We start from the raw sequence: 22,934 nt of genomic DNA, 5'->3' as shown, positions 1-22,934 counted from the left end.
AGTTATCATTAGATGCCAAATTTAAGAATGGCGGTGAGACTTCAATGAGAAACAGTGTGATCATATTTCAAAATGTGTCCCTGAGGTTGCTGTTGGTTGCAAGGAGAAATACATAGTATACAGTGGAGAACTGGACTACGCCTTAAAAAAGTAATCAAAATTAACATCACTAGTGAGAGACAAACAGGAATCTTGTGACTCTGGTTACGATATCCTGAGGTCAAATGTAGTATTATGGGGTACATAACCAGAGTCTCCTAAGGACACAGGCACATCAGATGAACCTCAAATGAAAAGCATTCTGTTAAGGGTGAAGGGGCTTGCTTGCATTCTTCAAAAATAATTTCAAACCAAACATATCAGTGTACACCTGTAATCCCAATTACTTAGGAGGCTGTGGCGGGAGGATCGTTTGACACCAGGAGTTTGATTCCAGCCTGGGCAACATAGGGAGACCCTGTGTCTGAAAAAAATTAAAACTAATCTTCCAGATTAAAGGACACTAAAAGATAAATAAGACTTTTTAATTTTCATGTGATCGTGGTCTTGAAGGAGGAAATGCTATGAAGACATTGAGTCAGTTGGAATGTGTATGGTGAATTAGGGTTAAGTATCATATATTGTCAGATTTCCTAAAACTGATAACTATGCTCCAGTTACAAGAAAATGTTTTTACTCCAAGGAAATGCACTTTGAATTATTTTGGGATATGTAACTTTCAAATTATTCAGAAAAACTGTGTTTAGAGAAGAAAAAATGGGGCAAAATATTAGTAATTGGTGAGTTTGAGTAGAGTACACAGGACTTCATTGTATTATTCTTCTAACTTTCCTGAAAGTTCAAAGGTATTTCCAAATAGCTTTAAAAAAAAAAAAAAAAGACGACAGTGACAACTATACTGGCATACCATTTTTCATCCATCATTTTGGGAAAAATTCAGACACTTGACAATACATTCCCAGTGCCTCTGGGGAAACAAGCACTCTCAATATTGCTGGTGCAAATGATTACATTTCTTTTGAGTGGAATTTGGCAATGTCTAACAAAATTACATATACATATATCCTACCCAGCAATCCCGTTTCTGAGAATATACCCTGGAGGTATACCATGCACAGTATAAAAACACAGATACATAAATTTGCTGCAGCATATTTGTAATTGCAGAACATTGAAAACTAAATGTTGAAACAAGAAATTTATTGAATAAACATTCACAATGGAGTACTATGCAGCTGTAAGGATAAGGAAGATGTCAGTGCACTGAAATGGAATGAATTCCAGGATGTATTTCTAAACTAATAAAAACAAAGGACAGAGGAATATAGTATGTGACTTTTGTGTAGGAAATGGAAATAAGAAAACATATGTATACCTGTACATATTCTGTTTACTTTTTCAAAATGTACACAAATAAGAAGGATGAACCAGAAAGTGATAAAGTTGGTTACCTGCTTAACAGGGTGGGTGGTGAGGCAGGGAAGGAAATGACATTTCTTTTGAGTTACACCTATTTGTGTAGTTCTTTATTTTTGCAAGAAGGGTGATCTTTCCAGTAGTCCCCCAAAAAATGAAGTTAATCCAATAAGGATGATGGAGGAGACTAAAAACCATAAGCAAACCAATTCTAACTTAAGTCAGTAACAACCACATTGAAATAAATAATCCAAGTAACTTTTGTACTCAGTAGTCAGTCTAGAGAGAAGTGACTGCAAAGAAATATTGAACTCTAACAGTTTTTTTGTAGTGGTATGCTGTAATACTTCTGTAACTATTTAAATGTGTAAAAGGGTTGAGGAAATGAGTAGATAGGTTTTGTTAAGAGCCAGCATTCTGTTGAAAAAGACAAATGTGAAGTGTGGGAAGGTGAGAAAAAAGCCCTTGTGGGGATGGCTTGGAATTGCGGGTTTAAGTGTGAACTCATAATTTTCGAAAATACATGTGCGTATACATATGTCACATGCGTGTGTGTTTATATTCTTTGTCCAGTGGAAAGGCCCAGAGAAGCAAAGAGATACCCAAATAGCAATAAGTACATTGAATACCTAGATCTGTATTTCTTATATCATTCCCCACTAAAAGATACCAAGGCTGTTAGGAGAAATATTTGGTTCCAGGGCTGGCACAGAGAAATGGTTATAAGATAAGCCTGGAATATCTTGTTATGCCAGAAAGTAAGGAAATGCTCAGAAAATGATAGAGGCATATCAGAATGACACAGGAGTAGGCTCTAAGGGGCTCCCACTGACCTACTCTGGGACAGTATGATCCCCCAGATAATTAAGGACAATAATGAGTTATAAAACCTTGAAAAGTAGGCTGGGCATGGTGGCTCACACCTATAATCCTAGCACTTTGGGAGGCCGAGGCGGGCGGATCACTTGAAGTCAGGAGTTTGAAACCAGCCTGGCCAACATGGTGAAACCCCATCTCTACTAAAAATACAAAAAAAAAAAAGTAGGCTTGGTGGCAGGCGCCTGTAATCCCAGCTACTTGGGAGGCTGAGGCAGAAGAATCGCCTGAACGTAGGAGGTGGAGGTTGCAGTGAGCCGAGATAGCACCACTGCACTCCAGCCTGGGCAACAGTGAGATGCCATCTCAAAAAAATAAAATGAAACATTGAAAAATAGAAATCCATTAGTTGATAGCAATAATAAGTAAAAAGAAAAAAGAGAGCTCTTCCTTAGAGAATGCTGACTGCTGAACATACAGGGAATGTTGGGGTTGAGAAATCATCACAGTGAGAGATAGGGCAAGAATAATTGGATCCTAAATCTTAAGTGAAAATTTGATGAACTGAATGTTTGCGTTGTCTTTAAGTGTCTCCCCATAGATTGCTTATTAAAGAAAATAGCAAAAGTACAGTGGAGAAACCAGACCATATATAGACCAGAGCATGCAGTGGCTCACACCTGTAATCCCGGCACTTTGGTTTGGGAGACCAAGGTGGGAGGATCACATGAGGCCAGGAGTTTGAGACCAGCCTGATGAACATGGCAAAACCCCGCCTCTACGAAAAGTACAAAAATTAGCTGGACGAGGTGGCGCACATGTGTAATCCCAGCTATTCAGGAGGCTGAGGCAAAAGGATAGCTTGAACCCCAGAGGTGGAGGTTGCAGTGAGCCAAAATCACTCCACTGCACTCCAGCCTGGGTAGCAGAGGGAGACCCTGTCTCCAAAAAAAAAAAAAAAAAAAATTAACATCACCAGTAAGGGGCAGATTGACATCATGCCTCTGGAATCGATGCCTTGAAAATGATAGCATCAATTAGGCAGTGCAACGTAAGTATAATCCTGAGGACACCTAAAACCCAAAACAAGGAAATTTTTATTTTTTAAAAAAGGAAATCTATACAGAAGAATTCCAAATACTTTATATGAATACTCCACTCTCAAGGAAGGGAGTATAACTCCCTGCTCCTTAAGTGTAGGGTATACATAGTCATTTTGTTCCAGAGAGTATAGTTTGGGAAGGAATTCAGAGTAACTTCACAGCAGAGAAACCTGATAAACACTACCGCAACCAGATGATCAAGGTCAACGTCAGCATTGATAAGTCATGTTAGTAGGTATCGTTGAAATGCTGTGATACCAAGGACACTTTACCTCTGGGTGTACCTGCAAACATAACCCCAGCCTGATAATGAGGAAACTATCAGACAAATTACAATAGAACAGACAGCAAAATATCCGACCAAGATTCCTCAAAACTGTCAAGGTCATGAAAAACCAAGAAAACCTGAGAAATTCTCACAACCAAGAGAAGCCGTTTGACACTTTAAATAATGGATACTTAACGGTGACTAAATGTACTGTGGGATCTTGGAACAGAAAAGAACAGTAAAAATGAAAGAAAACTGAAAGTATAGACTTAATGACAGTGTACGTATCAGTATTTCATTTACTGTAGCATGTTCAATGCTAATGTAAGATGTTAATAGTGGACACTGGGCCATATGGGAACTCTACTAAATTTTCACTTTCACTGTAAATTTATAACTTCTCAAAAAGTAAAGTCTTTAAGAAAAGAAGACTTTTGAGAACAGTTATAGATTTATAGAAAAAGGGTAAAAAGTCTTAAAGGGACTGCATTCTTAAAAGACATCAAATATGAAAAAAAGATAAGGTCTCCCTCTAGATTAAAGACCAAGGCACATGACAAATGAAATACAGAACCCTGTACTGAAGAAAAAAAAGATCTTGTAAAGGGTGGTGTTGAGTCAGTTGACGAAACTGGGGGATGGATGGTAGATCAGATGAAAGTATTGGGTTAATGTTAAACTCCTTGAAGATGATAGCTGACCTGTGATTATGTAAGAGAATGTCCTTATTACGAGGAAAGGCACATTGAAGGATGAGGCAACAGTTCTCAACTGGGATTTTTTTTTTTTTTTTTTCTCTCTCCTGGGAACATTTGGCAATGCCTAAAGGCGTTTTTGGTTGTCACAGCTGGGGGATAAAGGCGAGTGTTACTGCCACAAATGATGCTGGACATCTCTTAATGCACAGGCTAGCCTCCTATAACAAAGCATTTTCTGGCCCAAGGTAATATCACCAAGGTGAAGAAACCCTGAGCTATGCTTCTACTTCTGATTTAGAGGTAAAAGGGCTTAAAGCATATAAACCATTCACTAACGGTTGAGAGGGAAAATATATACATGTAGAGAGGAATAACTGGAAGAAAATGTTAATCATTGGTCAGTCAAGATAAAGGGTGTCTAGATGTTCTTTGTATTGTTGTAACTTATAAATTTATAAATAAAAAGTTAAGTATTTTATGGTAAAAACCTATAACCATCCTTAAAGTGATCTTATAATAAAGGACATGATCTTACAATAAAGGGCAGTAATTTAAGTTTAGTGAATTAAGCTTTATGAAAAATTAAAAATGTATTAGTTGATACAAATAGACATTTGCTTTTTTACTCTATATCCCCTAAACTGTTTTTATTCAAGTTGATCCAAAAAAATTCTGTTTTTTTAATCTCATTGGGAAATGAGAAATGAGGGGCCACCTTGTTTTCACACTTACCCACTTCATTGACTTTTTTTTTTTTTTGAGACGGAGACTCGCTCTGTCGCCCAAGCTGTAGTGCAATGGCATGATCTGGGCTCACTGCAGCCGCCTCCTCCAAGGTTCAAGCAGTTCTTCTGCCTCTGCCTCCCGAGTAGCTGTAACTACAGATGCACACCACCGTGCCCAGTTAATTTTTGTATTTGTAGTAGAGACACGATTTTACCATGTTAGCCAGGCTGATCTCGAACTCCTGACTTCAAGTGATCCATCCACCTCAGCCTCCCAAAGTGCTGGGATTACAGGCATGAGTCACCGCGCCCAGCCCACTTCATTGACTTTTATCACAAGTTTTGTTTAAATTGCTAGTGTTTATATAGTACATAAATAGTATTTACAGCTTCCCAGCCAGTCACTGTACTGTTTCCTTTCTGATACAACTTTGTTTCCTGCAGTTACTGATTGGTTCACTTTTTTCATTTAGTCAGTGTTGAAAGTGACTGTTGCCTTTTTCCACATGCTGCTGCAACAAGCTCCAAACACAAAGATTCATATTTTTCCTAGAGCCCTTCCAGAGCCATCATCCGTCTTCTTTTTCTAATACAGTCTGGTTGCTGTCTAAACCTGCTATACAGCTGTAACCCTGAGACATCCCTTTATCACTGCTTTAGAAACTCCCGTTACCTCTGTGCTGTATTGAATCATGTAGTTCCTAAATCAACCATCTTCCTCTTTCTTGGTTACTTCGATGTTACAGTGAAGCATGTCTTCTAATCATCTCCTGAGAAAAAGTGAACATGAGTGCTAAGTTTTTTGAAGGGGCTTCAGGGGCATATCTGAAAATACATTTTCTACCCTTAGACTTGGTTGATAATTTGGATGGCTATAGATTTTTTTTAACAGCCTCATTGAAGTAAAAATTGACAAAATTAAACTGCACAGAAACATAGGTGTACACTCATGAAACCTTCACCACAATCTACATAGTATATTCCTCATCTCCAAAAGTTTTCTCACGCTTCTTTATAACTCCCATTTTCCACTCCTGGCTCCCACCCCATCCCCAGGTAATTACTGATCTGCCTTCTGTCACTATACGGCTAGTTTGCAGTTGTAAAGAGTCATGCAGTAAGACTTTTTTGGTCTGGCTTACACTAACAATTGTTTAAAGGGTTATCCACACTGTGTCTATCAATAATTCATTCCCTTTTATTACGAAGAAGCAAAATGGAATCATTGTATGGATGTACCACAATTTGTGTAATCATTTACTGATGAGCGTTTAAATTGTTTCCAGTATGGGGCTGTGATGACCATTGGTGTTTATGTCTTTGTATGGGAATAAGCCTTCATTTCTCGCAGATACATGTCTATGAGTGGAATGGATGGTAGGTGGTTGTTTAACTTTTTAAGAAGCTGCCTGCTTTCCAACATGCTTGTACCATTTTACATTCCCATCCACAATGAATGAGAGTTCCATTTGCCATGCTGACTGTAGGGACTTTTATAAATTTTAGTCATTCTAAGAGGTGTGTTACAGTATCTTATGGTTTTAATTTGCGTTTTCTCAATAACCACTGATGTTGAGCATCTTTTCATGTTGTTACTCGCCATCTGTATATTTTTGAATTTCTGTTTAGCTCTTTTGCCCCTTTTTGTGAATTGGGTTATTTCAGTCATTGAATTTTGATACTTCTTTATGTTTCTAGATACAAATCCTTTATCAAATCTATGATTTGCAGATGTTTTTCCCAGTCTGTGCTTGTCTTATTCTCTTAAACATCGTCTTTCGCCGGGCGCGGTGGCTCAAGCCTGTAATCCCAGCACTTTGGGAGGCCGAGACGGGCGGATCACGAGGTCAGGAGATCGAGACCATCCTGGCTAACACGGTGAAACCCCGTCTCTACTAAAAATACAAAAACTAGCCGGGCGAAGTGGCGGGCGCCTGTAGTCCCAGCTACTCGGGAGGCTGAGGCAGGAGAATGGCGTAAACCCGGGAGGCGGAGCTTGCAGTGAGCTGAGATCTGGCCACTGCACTCCAGCCCCGGCGACAGACTGAGACTCTGCCTCAAAAAAAAAAAAAAAAAAAAAAAAAAAACATCGTCTTTCAAAGAGCAGAAATTCTTCATTTTGACGAAATCTACTTTATGAATTTTTCTTTTTTCTTTCTTTTCTCTTCTTTTTTTTTTTTTTTTTTTTTTTTTTTGATATGGAGTCTTGCACCATCACACCCAGGCTGGAGTGATGCCATGATGGTCATGATCTTGGCTCACTGCAACCTTCGCCTCCTGGATTCAAGCGATTCTTCCACCTTGGCCTCCTGAGTAACTGAGATGACAGGCATCTGCCTTCATGCCCAGCTAATTTTTGTATTTTTGTAGAGACAGGGTTTTACTATGTTGGCCAGACTCGTCTTGAACTACTGACTTCAGGTGATCTGCCCACCTTGCCCTCCCAAGTGTTGGGATTACAGGTATGAGCCACCATGCCTGGCCAAATTTTTTTTCTTTTATGGGTCATATTTTTTTTTGTCATAACTAAAAACATTTGCTTAACACAAGATTGTTAATATTTTTCCCACAAGTTTTTGAAGTTATAGAACTTCTTACATTAACTCTTACATTTAGGCCTATGAACTACTTTCAGTTGATTTTTATATATGATGTGAGGTATGGATCAAAGTGATATTTTGGCATATGAATGTCTTAATTCTTCAGCACTGTTTGTTCAAAGACTATTTTCTTTTTCTCCACTAAATTGCCTTTGAAGCTTAGCCAAAAATCAATTGACCATATATATCTATAGATAAATAAGCAAACAGAGGTGATGGAGTTTCAGTCAGGGCCTGCAAGGGCAGCAGGGGCCTCCCTGCCTCAGGCCTTGTGCCACACCATTGGACTGTGCTGCATACTAGGAGGGCCAGAAGATGAACAAGACTAACCTTGATGAGCAATGCACAAAGTGGCATAAAAAACATAGGCCGGACACAGCAACTCATGCCTGTAATCCCAGCACTTTGGGAAGCTGAGGGGGGCAGATTACTTGTGGCCAGATGTTTTAGACCAACCTGGCCAACATGGCGAAACCCTGTATCTACTAAAAGTGAAGATTGCGGTGAGCTGAGATCGTGCCACTGCATCCCAGCCTGTGCAACAGGGTGAGACCCCGTCTCAAAAAAAGTAAATAAATAAAAACATAGTATCATTACATAGTGTGAACCAAACGCTGGGGATATAGGTATCTATAGGTATAGATATGTGAATCTATAGATATATATACACTCTATAGATAGAGATATCGATCGATCGATAGATAGATGTCTATGGACTCTTATTATTCTGTTTCATTGATCTTTTTGTCTGTATTCGTGCTAAAACCCTACTGTCTTCATACTGTAGCTTCATAATATATCTTGGAGTCAGGAAGCTTTAGTCTTAACTTTGTTCTTTTGAAATTTACTTTGGCTGTTCTAGAGCCTTTGCAGTTCCATATGAATTTTAGAACCAGCTTTTGATTTTTACCCAAAAATCTGCTGTGATTCTCATTGGATTGTGTTAATCGTAAGTCAGTTTGGGAAGGATTGACATTCTGATCCATGAATATAGCACATCTTCCATTTATTTGGATCTTTTTAAAATTCTTTAAGCAACATTTTGTCATTTTCAAGATACCAGTCTTACACATCTTTTACCAGATTTATCTCCAATTGTTTCATAATTTTCGACTGTATTGTAAATAGTGTTTTAAAGTTTCTGTTTCTAGTTGTTTGTTGCTTGTATATAGAAACACAACTAATTTTTGTATATTAATACTGTGTCCTCCAGTTTTGCTGAATTCACTTATTAGTCCCACTTATAGCTTTTCATAGATACCATTGGATTTTCTACATAGCTAATGTGGTGAATTTATTGATTTTCAAATGTTGAATTAGTTTTACATTCCTGGAAGGAACATACTTGGTCATGTTATGTTCTTTTTATATACTGTTAAGTTGTATTTGCTAAGATTTTGTTAACAGTATTTTCATCTAGCTGGGCATGATGGGTCACACCTGTAATCCCAGCACTTTGGGAGGCTGAGGTGGGTGGATTACTTGAGGTCAGGAGTTGGAGACCAGCCTGGCCAACATGGTGAAACCCTGTTTCAACTAAAAATACAAAAATTAGCTGGGTATGATGGCACACGCCTGTAATCCCAACTACTCAGGAGGCTAAGGCACGAGAATAGCTGGAACCCAGGAGGTGGAAGTCGCAGTGAGCCAGGATCTCACCGCTGCACTCCAGCCAGGACAACAGAGTGAGACTCTGTCTCAAAAGAAAAAAAAAAAAATTTGCATCCTATATTCATGATATTTATTCTGTAGTTTTCTTCTAATTGCTTTATCTGGTTTGGGAATCAAAGTAATGCTGGCCTAGTAGAATGAATTTGGAAACTGTTTCATCCTATTCAGTATTCTAGAAAAGTTGGTACATAGGCCAGGCGTGGTGGCTCACCCCTGTAATTCCAGCGCTTTGGGAGGCCGAGGTGGGCAGATCACCTGAGGTCAGAAGTTCGAGACCAGCCTGACCAACATGGAGAAACCCCATCTCTACTGAAAATACAAAAAAAATTAGCCAGGCATGGTGGCGCATGCTTGTAATCCCAGCTACTCAGGAGGCTGATGCAGGAGAATTGCTTGAACCTGGGAGGCAGAGGTTGCAGTGAGCTGAGGTCGCAGCATTGCACTCCAGCCTAGGTGACGAGAGTGAAACTCCATCTCAAAAAAAAAACAAAAGTTGGTATAAACTTTTTTATAGTTTACCAGTTTTATTGATCTCAAAAAACCAACTTTGTTTTCTTTTTTTTTTTCTTTTTTCTATTTTTAATTTCATTTATTTTCACTTGGAGCCTTGAGTGTAGATTTTCTAATAAGAATTTTTTTCCGGCCGGGCGCGGTGGCTCAAGCCTGTAATCCCAGCACTTTGGGAGGCCGAGGCGGGCGGATCACGAGGTCAGGAGATCGAGACCATCCTGGCTAACATGGTGAAACCCCGTCTCTACTAAAAAATACAAAAAAAAAAACTAGCCGGGCGAGGTGGTGGGCGCCTGTAGTCCCAGCTACTCAGGAGGCCGAGGCAGGAGAATGGCGTAAACCCGGGAGGCGGAGCTTGCAGTGAGCTGAGATCCGGCCACTGCACTCCAGCCTGGGCGACAGAGTGAGACTCCGTCTCAAAAAAAAAAAAGAATTTTTTTTCTTTAGAAATCTGAAGGTAATACATTTACCAGGCTTGCTGTTGAGAAGTCCACTGATATTTTGATTCCCTTCTCTTTTTGTGTAGCATAGTGCCCAAGCTTTTAATAGCAGTATTGGCAGAGTTTGAATTGTTATAGTGATGTATGTTGGTATAAATTTTTTTTTAAGTCGCTAAGCTGGGCTTACATGGTCTCTTTAAATATGGATGCTCCATTTTGGTATTGGAAATTTGTTTTGTTGTTGTTGTTTTTTTTTTTTTTTTTTAATGTAACTTTGTTCCCGTCTGTTTTCTCTTTCTTGAATGTCTCTTAATTGGATTTTGGATCTTCTAGATTGAGCTCTTATTTTTTTCTTTCTTGTTGCCTAGCGTTTTTCCCATGTATACACACACACACACATGCTTATTGAAAGATTTCCTTGACTTTATCATCCATTTGTTGAATTTGTTTTGCCATTTTTGTTTTTAAATTCCAAGGTCTGTCTTGTTCTCCGATAGTATCCTATTCTTGTGTCTCTGAAGAATTCATTATAGTTTTTTGGAGTTTTCTCATGCTGTTTGCTTTTCCTCTGTTTCCTATAGATGCATCTTTCCTGGAGATTTGTTTTGTCCTTTCATATTCTTAGAGGCCTTTCTCAAATGATCAGTGATCCTTGCCTGTCTACTCATATCGAATGGTTAGGTACTGAGCAACTGATTGGACTGTCTACCTGAGTAGAGCTTGTTGACTGCTGAGCTTCACTGTGGTGATTGGTTGCTTTTTAATATCTTTCCTTTGATGTTCTGCAGTTTTACTATGATCTGTTTAGATGTGGATATCTTTTTGTTGTGCTTGACTTACATTATAGTTTTATCTGTGAATTCATGTTGTCTCTCTCTCCCTCTCTCTCTCTCTGTGTGTGTGTGTGTGTGTGTGTGTGTGTGTGTGTGTGTGTGTGAAGGTTTCGCTCTGTCACCTAGGCTGGAGTGCAATGGCACAATCGCAGCTCACTGCAGACTGAACCTCCCGGACTCAAGTGATCCTCTCATCTCAGCCTCCTGAGTAGCTGGGACCACAAGCACATACCACCGCAGCTGCCTAATATTTTTTATTTTATTTTTGTAGAGGCAGTGTCTCACTTTGTTGCTCAGGCTGGTCTCAAACTCCTGGCCTCAAGCAGTCCTCCTGCCTTGGTCTTCCACAGTTCTGGGATTATAGATATGAGCCACTGTGTCTGGCCTAATTCATGTCCTCATTTCTGCAGAATTCTTAGCCAGTATCTAATTCAACATTGCCTTTCTCCATTCTCCATAATTCACCCCTTTAAGAATTCTTATTAGACTTTTATTGGATCTTTACATTCTGTTCTCTTATTTTGACATCTTATTTTCCAGTTTTCTGTTTTTCTTTGCTGCATTTTGAGTGTTTATCATGTATCTTCCATTTTTTAATTCTCTTTAGCTATGTCTGATAAGTTGGTGCTTGTTTTATATTGTTTATTTTTCAGTAATATTTTTATTTCTTATTAAACAACTCATAATGCTTATTTTATGTTCTGTCTCTGTCAATTCCAATGCCCAAAGTATTGGGGATTCTTAATCAGTTTCTCCTGATGCTTGCTCATGCTGGATTATTTATTATGTATTTGCTATTTAATCATGCGCTCATAGTTGATAAAATTGGTAGGAATACTGAAAGGCCTGAATGGTAGGTGACTTATTTCCCGATCTAATTTAGGTTTGCTTCTGCTAGGTGTCAAAGGGCACTGGTAGCGTGGAACCACTTTAATTTCTTGGCCTGGGAATTCCCTGACCATAGAAGGGAGAGAAAATTTCAACCTCAGACTTACTCATGAGGTCAGGCCTGTGATTACAAAATCCCAGAGAAGCCTCTTCACCCAGAGCATGGACCTGAAATGCTCACTTGTAGGTCTTTTGCGTGTAATCAGCTTCTTTCTCACTCTTTCAGTGAAGTTGCAGACCCTTTCAGGGGTTTTGGTCTAATGTAGGAGTTTCCAGTTAAGTGCCCTCATAGTAAATAAAAGGTAAGTTTTACATAGGGTAAATCAATTATAGTTTATATATTAGTATTTTGTTCACTGATACTCTATCCTAATGTATTTAAAAAAACAACAACAACAACAACAACCACCTTAGATCACCATAGTGTTTACAAGGGGAAAAAAGTCCAAAAAAAAAAAAAAAACTACTTTAGGAAACCACATTCCCTAAGAAGAATAAAGCTTACCAACGAGTGTTCCTCAGATTAGGAGTATGTCAAGATACTCATTCCTGCATACTTAGGACAGTCAGAGGCCTTAGGCTGGTTGCGTCCAGGGGTTTATTCTCCTTGAGTTGTACAGATGATCATTTTCTGTGTGTGCTAGGATCATAGAAAAGATCAGAGAACATTTCTCTAAGATAGTCTTAAAAGATGCTCTAGAAAAGACTGCATACCACATATTCCTCTTTAATCACTATAATGTTCATAAGCATATTAAAGTCTCCAGAAGACCTTGACACGAGGAAAATTTCCCAAACATCTTTGACCATGGTACTTTTTTAAAAAAATACTAATAGCCTGTAACTATTGAAAACAAAATATCTATAATCATTGACCTTCTGAAATTTTAAGGCTATATTCCTTGAAAATAGAGTCAGAATAAGATATTCTGGGTTGGGATTTAAGTCAATAATCTTACATTAGCTGCTAACCAAGCTGGCTATATATTAATAGTAGACAAGCCTGTATAAAAACTATGCATATAAAAGGTCTGGCGGGCACAGTGGCTCACACCTGTAATCCCAGCACTTTGGGAGGGCAAGGCGGGCGGATCACAAGGTCAGGAGTTTGAGACCAGCCTGACCAACATGGCGAAACCCCATCTCTACTAAAAATACAAAAATTAGCCGGGTGTGGTGGCAGGCACCTGTAGTCCCAGCTACTCCAGAGGCTGACACTTGAACTCAGGTGGCGGAGGTTACGGTGAGCCAAGATCGTGCCACTGCACTCCAACCTGGGCAGCAGAGCAAGACTCTATCTCAAAAAAAACAAGAAAGAAAACTATGAGTATAAAAGGTCAAATGGAGGTGAGCTGTACGACTCTATTAGAACTTAGAATCTAGCCAGTGTTTGTTAAATGTGTAGAGCAGGCACTGTGATAAATAGTTCGTAATGTCTTCTCATTGCCGCCAGGAAAAAAAAAATCAATTTCTTACCCTGGCCTACAAGGGCCCTCATAATCTGGCCACTACATCCTCTTCTGACCTCATCTGTCATACGTTTCACACTGGGTGCCAGCCACACTGGCCTCCGAGTGTGCTAAGTTTATTCTAGCTCGAAAGTCCTTGTCTTGCACTTTCCTTTGCCTAGAATATGCCAGCATCAGATGTTTAAGTGGCTGCCTTTTTGTCCTCATGGTCTTACCTCACTGAGGTTGTTCCTCACTGCTGAATCTCAGCTAATCGCCCCTACTTGAGTGACTCTACACTCACACAGCCTTGCTTGGTTTCCTCCTACGAGTAGCTTAGTCTTCCTGTAAACCATAGATCTTGTCTGCTTTGTATGCTCTTCTGTCTTTAGCCTTGGTTACGATGAGACTCACAAATACTTGATAAATAGATGTCAAATGAGTAAGAGAAGAAACCCCTAACTTGCAGAAGTTCACAGCTAGCAAGTGTCAAAGTTGAGTCTGAACCCATGTTTGTCAGAATTCTGTGTTCATAACACCACATTATATCTAAATGTGGTTGTCCCATTCCCTTCCGCACTGTCAGTTCAAAGTGCTGTTAGAACTTTTCTTTTGTATTGCCTTCAAGGTCTCATTTTTTCTTTTAGATCTCCTGATTATAGCAAATCTTGATTCTTTGACGATACCTTTGATTTATAGAAATACTGAAAAGTTACTCGGAACCAAATCTGCTGAATCAGGTAGATGACCAAGCTAGGGAAGACTGATGCGGGGAACAGGAGGAGTAATTCTGAAGTGACCACAAACGATAGGTTTTTGTTTTTAAAGTTGTATCTAAAAGGGAGTACTAAAAGAAGTATACTGGCTGGTTGTGGCGGCTCACACCTGTAATCCCAGCACTTTGGGAGGCCGAGGTGGGTGGATCATGAGGTTAGGAGATCGAGACTATCCTGGTTAACACAGTGAAACCCCATCTCTACTAAAAATACAAAAAATTAGCCGGGCGTGGTGGTGGGCACCTGTAATCCCAGCTACTTGGGAGGCTGAAGCAGGAGAATGGCATAAACCCGGGAGGCGGAGGTTACAGTGAGCTGAGATGGCACCACTGCACTCCAGCCTGGGCAACAGAGTGAGACTCCGTCTCAAAAAAAAAAGTATACTAAAAACAGCTGGGCTGTGGCAACATTATTAGAATATGTATATAACCTCCCAGGGGAACTTCTTTGGTAATGTAATATTTCCATTGTGTGAACTAAGAAATCAGTTTTCGTAGCTTTCATAGTTACAGCTGATAGAACTGAAAATTAGTTTCCTGTCTCAATGCAAATGTTAAATACCTGACAATGACAGTCTCAGTTTATTCCTTAAAACTGAGAGACACATGTCAATGGTTTTATCTTGTCCAACTTTGGACAACAGATTTCAGCCTTGTTATTGGTCATGTAATACTAGCTTTGTTTTCTGGTCATTTAATACCAAAAAGAAGGTAAACTAGCCAGGAAAAAAATGTTAGCTTAAAGTGTAGTGCCAGAGGATAAAAAAACTATTTCTGTATGGCAAAAGAAAAAGAATAGGTGCCAAATCTCAAATATTCTTGAGTTGATAGTTTTCATCTCTCTAGTTATAACTCACTTAATGTTTTGTCGTGATTTGAGTTTGTTTGTTTGTTTGGTAGAGATAGGGTCTCCGTGTGTTGCCCAGCCTGGTCTTGAACTCCTGGGCTCAGGCAGTCCTCCAGTCTCAGCCTCCCAGAGTGCTGGGATTACAGGCATGAGACACTACACCTGGCCTGTTTGTTTTGTCTTTTTCTTGTTTTTTTTTTGTTTTTTTCTCTGCTGTTGTTTGTTTGTTTTTTAGGTTTAGGGACATGAGCTGGGCCTCAGCCAGTGGCCCGTCGCCTGTTTTTATTTTGAATTTGAGATACCTTTCCAATCTTTGTTTCTTCCCCACCACCCCCTCCCGAGAAGGACTCTTAATCTGTCACCCAGGCTGGAGTACAGTGGCGCCATCTCAGCTCACTGCAGCCTCTGCCTCCTGGATTCAAGCAATTGTGCCTGTCTCAGCCTCCCGAGTAACTGGGATTACGGGCGCCTACCACCAGGCACAGCTAATTTTTTTTGTATTTTCAGTAGAGGTGGGGTTTCAGCATATTGGCCAGGCTGGTCTCAAACTCCTGACCTCAGCCTCCCGAAGTGCTGGGATTACAGGCGTGACCCACCATGCCCAGCCTGCCATATTTTTTGTCCTTTTTATTGTTTCCTATTTTCTTTTCACTTCCCACAAAGCCTGTAGTTTTGGAATTTATTTTGGGAATGGTTAGAGTAGCAGTATTAGTTTTTTCTTTGTTTTTTTGTTTTTTGTGGTTTGAATGAGGCAACATCTTGGAGGAGACATAAGACTGGCATTCACTAACGGTATAACTTCTTTGTATTTTTCTTTGAAAAGGAAATTTTTTAAAAAGTTTTATTTTAAGTTCATGGGTACATGTGCAGGTTTGCTACGTAGATAAATGTGTGTCAAGGGGGTTTGTCCAACAGATTATTTCATCACCTAGATACTAAGCCTAGTAGCCTGGTACCCATTCGTTATTTTTCCTGGCCCGCTGCCTCCTCCCACCCTGCAATAGGCCCCAGTGTCTGCTGTTCCCCTCTGTGTGTCCATTTGGTCTCATCATTGTCTCCCACTTTTATAAGTGAGAACATGTGGTATTCGGTTTTCTGAGGAAATACTGTTTAACTTGAGAAAATTGGATTGGGTTTTAAACCATTGTTTATGTTTTTTAAAAAACTGAATAAGGATATATATGTAGAAATATTATCTCCTGCAATTTTTGAATTATTTGCGATCTTAAAATTGTAAAAGGTAAAATTTTCTTTCTTTTTTTTTTTTTTTTTTTGAGACGGAATCTTGCTCTGTCACCCAGGCTGGAGTGCAGTGGCGCAATCTCGGCTCACTGCAACCTCTGCCTCCTGGGTTCAAGTGATTCTCGTGCCTCAGCCTCCCAAGGAGCTGGGACTACAGGCATGCATCACCATGCCCAGCTAATTTTTTAATTTTTTTTAGTAGAGACGGGATTTCCCCATGTGGGCTAGGCTGGTCTCAAACTCCTGACCTCAGGCAATCTCCCTGCCTCAGCCTCCCAAAGTACTGGGATTATAGGCGTGAGCCACCGCGCCTAGCTGAAAGGCAAAATTTTCTATTAGACCCTCCAGAGCTCTTAACAGTGATTTTTTTTTTTTTTCTTTCCTCTTCCAACATGATAAAGTATCCAGCAAAGTGGTTCTTGGTTTTGGGTTTGAGACAGGGTCTCACTCAGTCGCCCAGGCTGAAGTGCAGACGCACCATCATGGCTCACTGCAGCCTCGGCCTTCTAAGGTCAAGCTATCCTCCTACTTCAGCCTCCCAAGTAGCTGGGATCACAGGTGCAAGCCACCACACCCGGCTAATTTTTGTGTTTTTTGTAGAGATGGAGTTTTGCCATATTGCTCAGGCTAGTCTTGAACTTCTGGGCTCAAGCAATCCACCAGCCTCGACCTCTCAAAGTACTAGGATTACAGATGTGAGCCACCGTGCTCAGCCAGCAAAGCGATTTTTTTTTTTTTTTTGAGACGGAGTCTCACTCTGTCGCCCAGGCTGGAGTGCATTGGCGCAGTCTCTGCTCACTGCAAGCTCCGCCTCCCAGGTTCACACCATTCTCCTGCCTCAGCCTCCCCAGTAGCTGGGACTACAGGCGCCTGCCACCACGCCTGGCTAATTTTTTATATTTTTAGTAGAGACAGGGTTTCATCGTGTTAGCCAGGATGGTCTCGATCTCCTGACCTCGTGATCCACCCACCTCGGCCTCCCAAAGTGCTGGGATTACAGGCATGAGCCACTGCGCCCAGCCCAAAGCAATTTTTAAAAATGTCTGTATGTTGACTGGGCGCAGTGCCTCACACCTGTAATCCCAGCACTTTGGGAAGCCGAGGCAGGCGATCACTTGAGGCCAGAAGTTCAAAACCATCCACGCCAACATAGCAAAACCCCATCTCTACTAAAAGTACAAATATTAGCTGGGCATGTTGGCACACACACCTGTAGTCCCAGCTACTCGGGAGGCTGAGGCACAAGAATCACACGAGCCTGGGAGATGGAGATTGCAGTGAGCTGAGATCATACCACTGCACTCCAGCCTGGGTGACAGAGCGAGACTCTGTCATCAAAAAAAAAAAAAAGAAAAAAGTATCTGTATTTTCTGGATACTCCAAATTGGTCTAGAAGTTTAGTTTTAGAGATGAAACGCAAATTTAAAAATCATGTTTGTTATGTATATTTCACCACAATTTTTATTTTATTTTATTTTATTTTATTTTATTTTATTTTTGAGACATGGTCTCTCTCTGTCATGCAGGCCGGAGTGCAGTGACATGATCTCAACTCACTGCAGCCTCCACCTCCCAGGCTCAAGTGATCCTCCCACATAGCTAGGACCATAGATAATGTGCCACCACACCCAGCTAATTTTTGTATTTTTTGTAGAGTCAGGGTTTCGCCATGTTGCCTAGGCTGGTCTCAAACTCCTCTGACCACCTCGGCCGCCCAAAGTGCTGGGATTACAAGAGTGAGCCACCACGCCTGGCCCACAATTATTTTTGTATGATTTTTTTTTTTTCTTCTTCGTAGATAGGGAGTCTCACCATGTTGCCCAGGCTGGTCTCAAACTCCTGATCTCAAGCTATCCTCCCACAGTGCTAGGATTAGGCTGGGCACGGTGGCTTACGCTTGTAATCCCAGCACTTTGGGAGGCTGAGGTAGGTGGATCACCTGAGTTCAGGAGTTTGAGAACAGCCTGGCCAACATGGCAAAACCCTGTCTCTACTAAAAATACAAAAATTAGCTGGGTGTGGTGGCATGCACCTGTAATCACAGCTACTTGGGAGGCTGAGGCAGGAGAATCACTTGAACCCAGGAGGCAGAGGTTGCAGTGAGCCGAGATTGCACCACTGCGCTCCCGCCTGGGCAACAGAGTGAGACCCAGTCTCAAAAAAAAAAGTGCTGGGATTATAGGCATCAGCCACCATGCTTATCCCATAATTAAAAAGAAATCTGGGCGAGGCACAGTGGCTCACACCTGTCATCCCAGTGCTTTGGGATGCAGAGGCAGGACATCCCTTGAGGCGGGAGAGGTGGCTCACATCCATAATCCAAGCATTTAGGAGGCTGGGGTGGGCAGATTGTTTGAGATGAAGCATTAAAGACCAGCCTGGGCAACATGGCAAAACCCCATCTCTACAAAAAAACACAAAAATGTTTCTGGCATGGTGGCACTTGCCTGTAGTCCCAGCTACTCAGGAGGCAAAGGTGCGAGGATCATCTGAGTGCGGGAGGTTGAGGTTACAGTGACCCAAGATTGTGCCAGTGCACTCCAGCCTGGGTGACAGAGTGAGACTCTGTCTCAGAACATTAAAAAAAAGAAGAAGAAAGTGGTTATTTCTCAGGGCTACGTTTTCATTTATCAAATCTCATTTACCAGAATTTGTGCTAGGGTCTTTTAGGGGGTGTATATGAGTGCTGTGTCATGTGTCACTGGTTTCTCTACTTCAAAGACTGAACATTCTTCACGATCGGAAAGGAAAAGAAGAGATTCTTTCGGGATGTTTGACGGTTATGATAGCTGCAGTGAGGACACAAGCAGCAGCTCCAGCTCTGAAGAGAGTGAGGAAGAAGTCGCACCTTTACCTTCTAATCTCCCGATTATCAAAAACAATGGGCAAGTCTACACATACCCAGATGGTAAATCTGGCATGGGTGAGTATTTATAACCTTCACCTGTTCTACAGCTTTATGTTTAAGGGTGTGTTTTTATTTGGTTTCTTCTGTCATTTCCCCTTCCTTAGAATTGTTAAGGGACAGTTTGAAGAGCTGACATTTATAGTTCGAGATAAGATCACTGAGTTGGTGTTTAACTCTTTATTTTGCCTACCTCCCGGTGGAAAGCAAATAAAATAAAAAACAAAAGGCCAGTGAGAAACTTCATGTGGACATAAATTTAGTAGTTAGATGAGAAATGCCTCTGTAACTGAAAGTGCAAGTGCATAGGATCATAGGCTTATACAGTTGAAAGAGACATTCAAGTTTGGGCTCCCTCCTCTGTTAATTGCTTATAATTTCTGTTTTAACATAACTGGTGATTGGGTATTCCCTGACACAGTAAGGAATTTCTTTCTGCCTAAAGTCTGGCTTGAAAATGAAAAAGGAAGCAGTTTCATTTCTTAGTATCTCAAATTACTAGAATAGTCTCTTTATTCAATGAAAATTTCCTTCCTCCGACTTTTATCTTTTGGTCTTAGTTTTGCCTTTTTAACTTTGCTTCTGGGAGTCTGGAAAGTTTTGCTTTTTAAAGCTACACAGCGTAATTCTAATCCTTGCTCTAATGACATCTGTTTTCTCCACAATGGAACCCTTCATTCTAGTTTATCTCTAAGGCATACCAAGGAGCCATAGTTACTTCAACCATTTCTCTCCTGGTGTATCCCAGTGATTTAATTATTGGATATCCTGGTCGCTCTGTTCTGGGGATACTACCTCAGATTGTGTGGTAGTAGGGTAACAAGTCATCCTGATTTGCCTGGAACTGTCCTGATTTTACCATTGAAAGTCCCACATCCTGGAAATGTGGGAATGAAACAAATGGTCACCCTGTGTGAGACCAGAAGATAGTTCAACCTTTATCTCCCCTTTTCAAGACACTGTTTCCATTCATGCCACCAAAATTGCTTTAGCTTTCTTGAAAATGATAATGAACTTGTAAATAACTGATGTCCTTTGACCTTTACCACATAAACTAACCCACTTTAAACCAGTCTTCTTGCAGTTAACTTTTTAAACCCAAGATGTAGGACTTTGGATCTCTCAATATAACGTTTTTCTTACTAACTTTCAGTCTTAGAAATTTTTGTTGTTGTTGTTGTTGTTGTTGTTGTTGTTGTTGTTGTTGTGACAGTCTCACTCTGTTGCCCAAGCTGGAGTGCAGTGGTGCAATCTCGGCTCACTGTAGCCTCCGCCTCCCGGGTTCAAGCAGTTCTGCCTCAGCTTCCCAAGTAGCTGGGACTACAGGCCTGCGCCACCATGCCTGGCATATTTTCATATTTTTAGTAAAGATAGGGTTTCACCATATTGGCCAGGCTGGTCTCAAATTCCTGACTTTAAGCGATCCGCCTGCCTTGGCCTCTCAAAGTGCTGGGATTACAGGGGTGAGCCACCACATCCAAGCTTTTTTTTGCCTTTTTTTTTTTTTTTTTTTTGAGACAGTCTTGCTCTATTACCCAGGCTGGAATACAGCAGCAAGATCTCGGCTCACTGCAATCTCTGCCTTCTGAGCTCAGGTGATCCTCTCACCTCACCCTCTCCAGTACTATAGGCACATACTACCACACCTGGCTAACTTTTGTATTTTTCAGAGACGGGCAATTTTCACCATATTGCCCAGGCTGGTCTCACTCCTGAACTCAAGCGATCCATCTGCCTCAGCCTCCCAAAGTGCTGGGATTACAGGTGTGAGCCCCTGCACACTGCCCGGTCTTAGAAATTTTTGATTGCTAATTCTGTCATCTAATATTGAATGCTGTGTCATCTAATCTTCAGTTTTATATCATTTACAGTTTTGATAATTCTGCCCTGTTGGTCCTATTCTAGTCTTTTGGTTAAAAAGTTGAATAGCATGGCCAGGTGCGGTGACTCATGCCTGTAATCCTGGCACTTCAGGAGGCCGAGGCAGGCAGATCACGAGGTCAGGAGATCGAGACCATCCTGGCTAACACGGTGAAGCCCCATCTCTACTAAAAATACAAAAAATTGGCCAGGCATGGTGGCATGTGCCTGTAGTCCCAGCTACTCGGAAGGCTGAGACAGGAGAATTGCTTGTACCTGGGAGGCGGAGCTTGCAGTGAGCTGAGATTGCACCACTGCACTTCAGCCTGGGCGACAGAGCGAGACTCTATCTAAAAAAAAAAAAAAAAAAAAAAAAAACCCTACCTGGGTGTCCTCTACTCCAGCTGAAATTTCTCAGTCCTGTTGTCAGAGCTACATGAGATTTTATCAAATGTGTTAGCTCCTGTTAGTGTATATTCTTGCCGTGGTTTGATTATAACATACCAGCCTAATAATCCTATCATAAAAGGAAATAGCGTTTATTGAAGCTTTGTGTGTGCTAGCGTCTGTTTTAAATACCGGAGATATGCAGATGAACAGCACAGAATAAATGTTGTGTCCTGATGGAACTTGCATCCTACTTGTGAGAATTCTAGTTTGACATGTATAATTTCTGGCAAAGATTCGCTGTTTCCTTGGTATCACAACTTTTCCATCTAGGTGTTCAGAACATTCTTTAACAATCTGTTCTAGAATTTTTGCAACAGAAAACCATTTAGTTTTTTCTCCCAGTAGATACCCTTTGTTCACCTGCAATCTTCTGTCACTTTTGTCTTTTTTCCATGATTTCTCATAGATTTGTAAGTAAGTAGGCCGGGCGCAGCGGCTCAAGCCTGTAATCCCAGCACTTTGGGAGGCCGAGATGGGCGGATCACGAGGTCAGGAGATCGAGACCATCCTGGCTAACATGATGAAACCCCGTCTCTACTCAAAAATACAAAAAATTAGCCGGGCGAGGTGGCGGGTGCCTGTAGTCCCAGCTACTCGGGAGGCTGAGGCAGGAGAGTGGCGTGAACCCGGGAGGCGGAGCTTGCAGTGAGCTGAGATCCGGCCACTGCACTCCAGCCTGGGCGACAGAGCGAGACTCCGTCTCAAAAAAAAAAAAAAAAGATTTGTAAGTAAGTACAGTTGTCCCCGTTATCCATGGGGGATTGGTTCCAAGACTTCCCTCAGATACCAAAAATCACAAATGCTCAAGTTCCTTATATAAAATGGTGTGGTATTTACATATAACTTATGCACATCCGTCCATATACTTTAAATCATGTCTAGATTACTTATAGCTAATATAGTGTAAATGCCATGCAAATAATTGTTAATACTATACTATTCAGAGAACAATAAGAAGAAAAACGGTCTGTGTATGTTCAGTACAGATGCAATTTTTTTTTCCTGAAATATTTTCAGTCCACTTTTAGTTGAATCCACAGATACAGAACCCATGGAAGCACAGAGCCAACTGTACCAGTTAAACTACAGGCCTCTCCAGTTTACCTGTTTGGGTGGAGGCTTTAACTCACTAAGGCAGTTATGTGCTACGTTACTTTTTGTTTCTCTTTTTTAAACTTCAATTCTTGTGAACCTTGTTCTAATTCTACGTTTCAGATTATTGTCTATTATGCAATAGTAAGTAGCCAAGAGTTCTACTGTCCCACTATCACTGGTTAATAATAGAGCACCTACGTCAAACTTGTTTTTGTTTTTCTGTTTTTTTTTTTTTAACTCAGGATCTCCTTCTGTTGTCCAGGCTAGAGTGCAGTGGTGCGATCATAGCTCACTTTAACCCTGAACTCCTGGACTTAAGCAATCCTCCTGCCTCAGCCTCCTGA

The 22,934-nt window shown here is 40.9% G+C and overlaps 1 protein-coding gene across 6 annotated transcripts in view; it reads left to right on the top strand.

Moving 5' to 3' along the window:
• The window catches only part of MBTD1 (mbt domain containing 1), an 83,446-nt gene that overhangs the window by 16,826 nt on the left and 43,686 nt on the right, over positions 1-22,934 (top strand). For all 6 annotated transcript variants that reach the window (XR_004054882.1, XM_030922593.1, XM_030922595.1 and 3 more), the window contains exon 3: positions 19,002-19,203. Coding sequence is in view for 5 of the 6 variants with exons in the window: in XM_030922593.1 (XP_030778453.1) it covers positions 19,050-19,203 (154 nt within the window). In the remaining variant the exon portion in view is untranslated. The remainder of the gene's footprint in view (positions 1-19,001; positions 19,204-22,934) is intronic.

The sequence above is a fragment of the Rhinopithecus roxellana genome, chromosome 19 (genome assembly GCF_007565055.1).
Source record: "Rhinopithecus roxellana isolate Shanxi Qingling chromosome 19, ASM756505v1, whole genome shotgun sequence".
In the NCBI taxonomy this organism is placed as follows: domain Eukaryota; kingdom Metazoa; phylum Chordata; class Mammalia; order Primates; family Cercopithecidae; genus Rhinopithecus; species Rhinopithecus roxellana.
This window is presented reverse-complemented; position numbering and strand designations above follow the sequence as displayed.